Source organism: Pecten maximus, chromosome 6 (assembly GCF_902652985.1).
Source record: "Pecten maximus chromosome 6, xPecMax1.1, whole genome shotgun sequence".
NCBI lineage: Eukaryota > Metazoa > Mollusca > Bivalvia > Pectinida > Pectinidae > Pecten > Pecten maximus.
The window spans coordinates 9,585,203-9,596,298 of record NC_047020.1 but is presented as its reverse complement, the minus strand read 5'-3'; the positions used below and the strand labels follow the sequence as shown (position 1 = coordinate 9,596,298).

Here is an 11,096-nt window from a genome sequence, read left to right as displayed (position 1 = left end):
GGGCACGTTACTCCCTCATGATATTGCATATTTGTGTATTTTTTTATTTAGATTGTGAATATCATTCAGTTATATTGCTATAGATTAGCAGTTATCAATCAGATAATTTGGGTTAAAGACAAAACAATCTCCAAATGTTGATGTAAACTAAATCGTACGTATTGCTACACAGTGTATTAACTTATCAAATGCATAAACATGCAGTCCGGCTTAATGTTATTTTGTAACATCTATAGTTTCCGCGTGTTATTTAATTAAGATTCAGATTCTTTATTTCTTTGTTTTTTCCAACACATCAGAGAGACATTACAAAACAATATAATATAGTATGACACAATACACAATTACAAAAGTACATGTCCATTACGCTTAATATACACATATATGTATATGTACACTTTAGTATTATCAAACCTCTACTTTATTTACTCTATATAAAAATTAACTGACTACTTCCCTCATTTTTGCTAGCGCACCCCTGAGCTAACACACACCTGCATCTTTGGGTATTTCCACCGAGCCAATCAGACGCGAGGTGGGCGGAGCTTGTTTCCGAAGATGACGTTAGTTGCAGACGACCGGTCAACTGAAATGGCGCTGTCAAGATTTTCGGAACTTGATGAAAGTGATTTATACTTATTCAACGAATTTGACTTTGGCAGCTAGTTTCCATGACCAAATGCCAATCAAAGTTGTGAATTACATGGTACCCACCTCCCAGGAGCTTGAGGGGTGGGGCAAAAAAGGGTCAAATTTCGCTAGAAGCTGTGAACAGTAATTAGCTAAGACAGCGATACATAATTGATTTGTCAAGGAAGCATCTCCTTACACGACTTGACTAAATATTTAGGCGTCTGCTTCAGGTTAGTATTACAGAAAAAAAATTGAACCTACTCATAGTGTATGGTAGAATTAGGGCTAAAAAAATTCTATTTAAAAGAAAAAAAATTAGCCTTACTCCTATCAGGGACGTATAATAAGATATATGTCCCTGCTCCTATCCACACTATAAGTAGGGTCATTTTTTTCTATTAATACTAACCAGAAGCAGACGCCTGTGGTTAGTTGCTGCGAATTCTACAAGTTGAGATACATGTCCGCTATATATAGGGCATGACTCGTCTTTTATATCAAAACAGGGGTGCCCAGAGGGCCTGCATGTATCGCTCACCTGAATATTTCTGTAAGTATTGCAAAATACTGATTTCAGTTTAATTTCAAATATTTCCTACTTTTGAACAGACTCGCCTAACAATGGTTCAAACTACAGATGGACTAAATCCTGTCATTCTTGAAAAAAAAAGTATTTTAAAGTTCCCGTATTACGTCACCTTTCTCCAGCCCAAAGGGTATTACATCCTTAATTTATGCAACATACAACATTGCCAAATAATTCTCCAGACCAAATTATATCAAAATATTTTTTTCAGCGTTTTAAAAAGATTTACCCTTTGGGTCAGGGGAGCTAAACATTGTTAATAATAATATTATTACAAAGGGCAATACATTTGTCAGTTACATTTGAATAATTCCCATTTTCAAATTCGTCTAAGATCTTGTCATTATATGGCTGCATACAAAGTTTTATCAAATTTGGCCGATATTTACTCAAATTATCTTGTTCACAAGATTCAATAATATTATTACAAAGTTATCGTGTTCACAAGGTAATTGACGGACGGACGCCACGGTATGGCATAAGCTCACCTTGGTCCTTTGAACCAGGTGAGCTAAATCTAGGTATTTATGGCCATTTTTTTAAAAGACTAGACATTCCCCTGTGGTATGGGGGGAGTCGGCCTTTGTCGAGACAAACCCAAAACTGAGTGAAAGTCGTAGACATGTCTGGCTGTTCTCTGGATAACTGGTTAATATGAACCGCCTGGTGCATCCGACATGTTGCACATACAATCAGAGTTTCACGAGTCGTCAATTTTAATAAATTTAATTATTTGGACACAATATACGTCTAATGTTTTAGCGAGTACCTTCTGATCAAATTAGTTCCCAGGGACACTATGCAAAGCAGTATAGGAGGAAGGGAGGTTACTCATAAAAAGTTCAGTGATTATGGCGAACTCTCATTGAAGCTTGGGACCTGCCACCCAGTATCATGCACTGTAATCACCTCTTACTTTACATATTTCAATTGATCTTGTGGAAAATCAGGGAAATGAGCAAGCTTGTATGGTTAACGGCGTCTGCATGCTAGTATCTAAAGAAAAAAGATTCTCCCCTACTACAAATGTACCTAGTATGGGAAATATTGTTTCTATAATACTAACCAGATGCAGAAGCCTGTGGTAAGTTTATTTTTTTTGAAGCCAAAAAACATGTTTTTTTTTTTTAATTAGGCCATGTTCTACACTAAAGAAAAGTTCAAATAAATGCCTTTTGGAGACTCCCCCCCCCCCCCCCCCCCCCCCGACATCCCAAACCCGATTATCAGGTCAAGGTGCAATATAATAAGATGATGGTGGGCTAAAAATATAAGATAGGAATGTTCATACAGGATTGCCGACATTGTTCTGTTATTACACGCACAATGACGTTATTGCATGTTTGGTTATGGTCAGAAATCGATAAAATTACAGACATGCATATATGTACGAGAAACCTGACCAGCAGCTAACTGTTGTCCACTCGTGGATGAACTCAACACCCAACTTATATCTCTAAATAAATTCTCAGCATAACTGTATACAAGCCTCAACATACCCATCTATCTCAAACTTTACTACAAGTACTTAGTAATATATAATTCTGTTCGTAGCCTCTTTTTCTACTTTTAGTTTCCTTGTATCCTGTAGTTATCTCCCTTACAATAATATACATTAATTATTCTCATCATTAATGAAAATAGTGTTCAATTAAATGTTCCCAACATTATCAGGATATTTGCATAAATTATCATTTCCTGCATATTTATCTACTGTAGTTTAAGAACGAATTGTTACAAAAAACTATTTTAATAGTAACAGATATTACAGCTACAATCACAAATTCTGTACTTCCAATGGACAGAAATAAGGTAAAGTGACATTTTTTAAAACAACATCTATATTATTTTTAGCCTAGATATTTTGCATAAATGCTTATACAGTTCAACTACATAATCAGTGAATCCGAAGAAAAAGCAAAATGAAATGTAGAAGGGAAAATTGGAAATGAAAGTGAGGTAATGCCCTGTAGGTGATTGCATAAAAAAATTGATGGATAAATTTGGTAAATAAGCAGGAAGTCTTGCAAATTCTGTACATTTTTTTTTATTTCATGACCTAGGCAATGAACTCGTATGGAATTGGTTCAATGAGCTGAGGTTTGTTGAATTTTGTCCTCACGAAGTGGGCTGTGTTGGGCTGCTTTGGCTGCAAAAGAACAGAAAAGTCCTATTACATATTACTTTAAATAGTTTTACTTGGTTGTTACTGAACTCAAGCCTATATTCAGATCCAAATCCCTGAAATTATCTCATGTTGAGAAAGGAAAGCATTACCTCAAGATTTTCTTGTACACCGACAATGAATTTACTTAAAAAAATAAAGACATATTCCAACTACCATCTTTCCTTACAATCTTTTCTTGAATATCTTAATACAGTTGGTAAATCTTCAATGTTAGCACTGATGGTTAACTTTTAATACAAATGTACAGACAATTTAACTTAGATTGAGAGAATTTACTTCCTGACAGAATACAATGGTCCTACCTGTCTTTTCAAGTTAAGCCTTGTTCCCTTCTCCTTGGCCTGCTTCTTCTTATCTGCGTTTTCCTTCACACGCTTCAAGAAGTCCAGACGGCAGTTGGAGTGCTTCACGTGTTCAATCCTAAGGTTGATTCTCTTGGGCAAAACTCTGTGTCTGTTTTATGGAAAACAAAGTTATATTGAGGTTATTTTTCTAAAGTATACCTAAACAAATTAAACTCATCCCACAGAAAAAACAATTTACCTTCATCTAGTGTATACTGTGTCGGTCAAGTTGTCAGGTTAGGAGTTTATTGATGTGGATATAGCGATGAGCAAAGGAAGGTCAAGGAATATTTAATGTTTATATCACAGACTGTTGCACTTACAAATGATTCTCTACAGAACTTTTGAAATGATAAGTTTTTTTCTATCACAGCAGCATTATGTAAATTCAAAAAGCATAGGAAGAATCATTAGATGAATTAACAGCAAAAAAATATTTTAATAGAAGTATGAGCATATACAATTTAAGCATCCATAAACAATCCCCCCAAAAAAGCTTGAGGGAATATTTAGTGGAAATTTCACAGGTTTAATTTTCATAAGAATCTCACCCAACACGTTTGTTAACAACAACACCAACAGCATGAGGAGTTACATTGAACACTCTGCCTGTCTTTCCGTGGTAACTCTTGTGGGGCATACCCTTCTGTACAGCTCCGTGGCCCTTTAAAAGCAATAGCACATACATGATTTTATTTATTTTTTAAAGTTCCTTCAATGACAAAACTGTTGGTTAAGAGACAATATCAACACCTGTACATAAGTTACAGTAAAATAGCTACACCATTTCCCTTCGCTGTGCACTAACCGTTCTGGTTGAATGAAGAAAAATACCTTTTCTTTACAACTAAAGCCACAGTAAGAAATGTAGAAGGTTCCTTATAAATTATAATGCTTTCCAGATGTTTTTAATATTCTGCTCTATACAATCTTCAAAAATGTACTATTACCAGGTATTTTATTCTCCAATGGCTTGGTACCCAGAGAAATTATACATCCTTAGTAACACAATAAAACTAATATTGCTCTGCCATTTCATGGATTGAGTGTAATTATAATGCTGATATGACATCATATGATCACTGAACTTAGCCAAATCTTATGGAAATTAAAACTACTCTATTTAAAACAAGAGATCCCAGAGGGATCTTGGCGCCCACCATTGAATGATCTTTATAGGTTCCATGTCAGATTGATCTTTTCTCTACTTTTCCCTTCTAAGTCTTACTAATCTGTGTAAATTCAGAAACAGCCCTCTAGTACTTTTCAAACAAGGGGTACCTATATATAAAATTTAAGATTTAGCGATAATGGCTGTCTGTCTGCCATGTTGATTTAGGATTGGTCCCAAAATGCAACACCAGGGACCAAGGGGAACCTACATTAGAAATTTGAGAAAGATCCCTTCAGCACTTTCTTAGAAATAGCGATAACAAGTTTCAATTGTCAAAATCTAAGATGGCTGCCTTTCGGCCATGTTGTTTTCCGATTAGTCTCAAATTGCAATATGCATAACTAGGCACCGAGGGGAACCTACATATGAAATTTGAGAAAGATCCCTTCATTACTTTCTGAGAAATAGCGATAACAAACTTCAATTGTCAAAATCCAAGATGGCTGCCTGTCGGCCATGTTGTTTTCCGATTGGTCTCAAAATGCTTTATGCATAACTAGGCACCAAGGGGAACCTATATATGAAATTTAAGAAAGATCTCTTCAGTACATTCTGAGAAATAGCGATAACAAACTTCAATTGTCAAAATCCAAGATGGCTGCCTGTCTGCCATGTTGTTTTCCGATAGGTCTCAAAATGCTTAATGCATAACTAGGCACCAAGGGGAACCTACATATGAAATTTGAGAAAGATCTCGTCAGTACATTCTGAGAAATAGCGATAACAAACTTCAATTGTCAAAATCCAAGATGGCTGCCTGTCTGCCATGTTGTTTTCCGATAGGTCTCAAAATGCTTAATGCATAACTAGGCACCAAGGGGAACCTACATATGAAATTTGAGAAAGATCTCGTCAGTACATTCTGAGAAATAGCGATAACAAACTTCAATTGTCAAAATCCAAGATGGCTGCCTGTCGGCCATGTTGTTTTCCGATTGGTCTCAAAATGCAATATGCATAACTAGGCACCATGGGAACCTACATATGAAATTTGAGAAAGATCCCTTCAGTGCTTTCTGAGAAATAGCGATAACAAACTTCAATTGTCAAAATCCAAGATGGCTGCCTCTCGGCCATGTTGTTTTCCGATTGGTCTCAAAATGCAATATTCATAACTAGGCACCAAGGGGAACCTACATATGAAATTTGAGAAAGATCCCTTCAGTACTTTCTGAGAAATAGCGATAACAAACTTCAATTGTCAAAATCCAAGATGGCTGCCTGTCGGCCATGTTGTTTTCCGATTGGTCTCAAAATGCAATATGCATAACTAGGCAGCAAGGGGAACCTACATATGAAATTTGAGAAAGATCCCTTCAGTGCTTTCTGAGAAATAGCGATAACAATTTTCAATTGTCAAAATCCAAGATGGCTGCCTGTCGGCCATGTTGTTTTTCGATTGGTCTCAAAATGCAATATGCATAACTAGGCAGCAAGGGGAACCTACATATGAAATTTGAGAAAGATCCCTTCAGTACTTTCTGAGAAATAGCGATAACAAACTTCAATTGTCAAAATCCAAGATGGCTGCCTGTCGGCCATGTTGTTTTCCGTTAGTTCTCAAAATGCGATTTGCATAACTAGGCACCAAGGGGAACCTACATATGAAATCTGAGAAAGATCCCTTCAGTACTTTCTGAGAAATAGCGATAACAAGAATTGTTTACGGACGGATGGAGGGACGGACGGACCACGGACCACGGACGCAGGGCGATTTGAATAGCCCACCATCTGATGATGGTGGGCTAAAAATGGCTTTAGCCAAGTACTGGCAGGAATTACAAAATACAGGAATTCAGGCACTCATTCAAGGAGACAATAAATGACTTGAAAATAAGAGAGACTTTTGTCTTGTGAAGGGATGTATGGTATGTATGGATGTCTAACAAAAGAATGAGGACTACACGATTAAATGACTTGCCTATCCTGCTTTTGAACAATAAGCACATACCTTGATGTCAACGATGTCACCCCTTTTGTATATTTTCATATACGTGGACAATGGAATGACCCCCTTCGTCTTGAATTGACGAGAGAACATGTAGCGCGTACCGCGCCTGTATCCCTTAGTGTTGGTCATGATGCCTTCTGGAAATAAAAGAATATTGAAATTCAATGAGCAGCTGCATTTCAACTCGATATACTAATTACTACTGCAATATTTCAAGTAAACCAGACCCAGTCAGTAACAATAGTCAATATTTTAGGTAAGATGCTTCCTAGCAGTAGTATGAATTCATTATTTAGTGAAATACTGATTATCTCTCAAAACATGGCCAGTTATTATGAACTGCACACCTCTTCAGACTTCCAATGGTTGGTTAATTATGAATAATAAGACCTCTAGACAAACACAATTTTTGAAGTTTTCATTATTTCTATTTGCTGTATGCATTAGAAATGTTGTGTGGAGATCTAGAAAGAGTAATTACCACTTGCCAAGAATTGATTGACTAGTAGTGCTATTTGTGATCTTGTTTTCCACTTTTTGTACAGACCAGACTTCCGATGTTACATGATATTATATTGTAATTTTTTGGAAAGAATTTTATTAAGATGTCTTCAATGTATATCTTTGATACAACACAGACACAGTGACAAACTTTGCACACGAGTAAAAGTCATTACACTTTTATTTTTTCAGAAATTAAATAAAATGCAACAGTATATGCCAACAATTCTAGGAGTTTACATAGAAAGACACTTTGACAAATGGTTGTTTATAATTGAAATAACAACTTAACACTATTGTAATGTTAAATTGGCAGAACAGTGACCTCTAGAGGACTGAGTAGGAAACAACTATAAATAATAACTACAATATGAAATTTTATAGAAATCAATTACATATATTTAACAAATTCCTTTGATTTATATTGTATGTGACCATTGTAACAAATCATGTATCATGACCCCTAATTAGAGTACCTGAAGACTACAATGCACACACATCTACTTATATAAATCAGTTATTGTATCTAGTATTCTAATAAAAAAATTTAATGGCCAAACCCAATTTATGAACATTTCTGAACTGTTAAATTGAACTGACAAAAATTATTTATATCAGCTCATTTCTGAATTGTTAAATCGGACTGATCAAAATTATTTAAATCAAACTCTAATATATATATACATGTACATCAATTTTATTACTTAAGTGGACCGTGAATGTCATCAAATTTCTAAGAAACATCATAAATGACACCCCTAAATAAATTGTTTGATAATGCTGATCTCAGAAACACTGTGATTTCATCAACAATCATATTAACGAGATTCAATATTTTCTTCATCATTGATTCAGCACTATATCAATATATACACTTCTGATTCCACACATATTTCACAACCAATGTTATGATGAATTAAGTCAGTAAATCATTTATAAGATAAAGTACAATAGTCTGACTGCCATTTGCATGAAAACATACTAAATCTGCATTGAATGCATTTTTAAAATTTTAGAGAATTAAAATTCAAGATAATATAACCTGAACAAAACCCAGTGGAGGGGAGAGGAATTGATCCAACTAAACCTTCTTACCGCAAATTAAAGGGTATGACTACAGGGAAATCATTAACTTTCATATAATGCACGAACTGGCCTAAATTATACGCTAGTTGGAGTATGAATATCCGGGTAGTTTTGTTATATAATTACTAAAAATACCTAGATTAAACAGTTACTTTTGCAATAAAGCCTAAACTAAAGGGAGGGTTGTTACGGATGGAATAGAACATCGAATTGGGACTAAATGCGTGTTTTGGGGCAAATAAATAGTGTAACCCGTCTAAACCAGATTTAAGGTAGGTATTATCACGCCTTAGCGACACCAAACAATGTCGTAGAATACCCCATTTTCATATTGTAGTGCGCTCTGGCCCTACAACAGACATGGTGGCAATGGTGTCACTGTCAGGGCCAGATGAAACTCGGGTTGTAACATGGAATTCGAAGAAGACCCATTATCTAACACTATGCAAAATATCACTTCCATCGGACGGGTGCATATTACGAGAGTATAAATATTCGCTACGTGAAGCACATGTCTAGAGGATGCACTGTACTGTCAGTAGCTAGACTGTAGCCAGTCAATCTATGCATTATTGCGACAGTATTGTGTGGTTTTCCCCTTTGCTTGGTAACAAAACCAGTTGGGGTCAAAAGAAACTTCCTTGTTAAATTAAGTGTAATTTAGGTATTCTTTAAAACCACAGAAAACTACCCTGTGATGAGAGTCTACGGAATTGCAAGGGGAGACTCAATAGGCCTTCTATGATATAACGTTAGGCCCTACGTCCACGATACACGTGGTTTGTAACACCGAGATTTATCGCCGAGGAATTTAGTATCACATATGTCGTTGATGCCCCAATATCAATTCGGTTAGCTGAATTATGCGTTTAAACAGCTAATGACCTATGAGAAAAGACATTTATCGCATTTAATTGTAAGGAAAATTCATGATTTAAAGACAAATTTTGTTCGCACCTTACAGTATGGCCGACCGGAAGAAAAAGAAATTGTTCAGGCATGCGCACTAGTACGAGGAATGTTACGAGACCTGAATGATTCAGTCGTCGACGCAGATCACGACTGTTTCAATACAACCCCTACCCCTATAATTTTTAATGTTAACCGTACTTTTCTGCTAATGGTTATTATTTAAGAGGAGAAAAGAAAAAAACAATACACAAGTCTCTACTAGCCCACCACTTAAATGATAAAGGACCAGGGACATAGTAATATAATATATATGATCTGGTAGGAGTAAGCAGAGACATAGGCCTATAATATATATATATATATGCTCTGGGAGTAGGGACCCATATTTTTCAGTAGGACTAGGGCCTAATTAATATAATGTATTAAGTTCATATAAATACCAGCCAGAAGCAGACACCCGTGTGATTATAAGGTAATATAAGTTTATTTCCTGTGCACAATCTATAGATCAAGTCCTCTACACCTACAAAACAAGGACGTTGCAGCTACAAAATGTATATGCATGTATGGCAAGCCGTTTGGGTTTTTACCTATTGAAATGAAGATATCTCTATTTAATTAAAGATATCTCTATTTAAAATGAAGATATCTCTATTTAATTAGAGATATCTGTAATTTAAATAAAGATATCTCTATTTAAATAAAGATATGTCTAATTTAAATACAGATATCTCTATTTCTACTGAAAATAGAGATATCTTCTTTTAAATTACAGATATCTCTATTTCAAATTCAGATATCTCTATTTGAATTACAGATATCTTTAATTGTAATTGATATATCTTTATTTTAAATAGAGATATCTTTAATTCTTGTCCAATTAAAGATATCTTTATTTAAAATAGAGATATCTCTATTTGAATTAAAGATATCCCTATTTTAAATAGAGATATCTTTAATTTTGTTTAAATAGAGATGTCTTCATTTTAAATACAGATATCTCTAATTCAAATACAGATATCTATAATTCAATTAAAGATATCTCTATTTAAATTAAAGATATCTCTATTTGAATTAAAGATATCTTTAATTTTTATATTAATAATGATATCTTTATTTTGAATACAGATATCTGTATTTAATAGGTAAAAACCCAAACGGCTTGCCATATTCATGTCCCTGTTGATGATATGCATGATCATACTTACATGTGTCATAGGCGTCTGCTTCTGGTTAGTATTGATAGAAAAAATTAGACTCTCCTCATATTATAGTATGAGTAGGGCTAATATATATTTTTTCTATTGATATTAACCAGAAGCAGACGCATGTGTATGTATGTATACATACAGTTGACAATTATGATTGCAACTTTGTAATTAAAAAAGTTTTTTTTCAGTTCAGTTGTATGTAACGTTACTTGCTGAAGTAACATATTCAGGTAATAATCATTCTATGATGATGTCGATCTTATTAAAAAGGGTTTTTCCAATAGCGTGGTTGAAGAGCGGGTATATCGTTTTTTGAGTTCAGTACTCGACGACTGTGTCGTTGAACGGCGTGTTACCATAACACTACTGTATCGCAGCATACCTGGCCCATTAATGATTATATATCGTTCCCTTTCACGTCTCCTCTTCTGAAGGCTATTGTCGGTAGATGTAGTCTCTCCAGTCTCTCGATATAGCTGATGTTACTCATGCCTGGGAAGCACTTTTTGG

General features: G+C 35.0%; 1 protein-coding gene across 1 annotated transcript; it reads right to left on the bottom strand.

The window, feature by feature from the left end:
- Positions 1 to 3,250: 3,250 nt before the first annotated feature.
- On the bottom strand, positions 3,251 to 9,483 carry LOC117328900 (60S ribosomal protein L21-like). The gene is made up of 5 exons (XM_033886510.1): positions 9,421 to 9,483; positions 6,877 to 7,013; positions 4,303 to 4,415; positions 3,710 to 3,860; positions 3,251 to 3,368 (listed from the first exon to the last, which is right to left on the bottom strand). The coding sequence occupies exons 2-5, from the start codon at positions 7,003 to 7,005 to the stop codon at positions 3,279 to 3,281; spliced, it is 483 nt and encodes a 160-aa protein (XP_033742401.1). The 5' UTR covers positions 7,006 to 7,013; positions 9,421 to 9,483; the 3' UTR covers positions 3,251 to 3,278.
- Between the last annotated feature and the right edge of the window lie 1,613 nt (positions 9,484 to 11,096).

Excerpts from the sequence above, each read along its gene's own strand:
- LOC117328900 (XM_033886510.1), bottom strand. The coding sequence starts at position 7,005 with ATGACCAACACTAAGGGATACAGGCGCGGTACGCGCTACATGTTCTCT. Across the intron at positions 3,861-4,302 it reads GTTGTTAACAAACGTGTTGG|ACACAGAGTTTTGCCCAAGA; the intron begins GTGAGATTCTTA and ends TCCATAAAACAG. Across the intron at positions 3,369-3,709 it reads GGCTTAACTTGAAAAGACAG|CCAAAGCAGCCCAACACAGC; the intron begins GTAGGACCATTG and ends GTTCTTTTGCAG.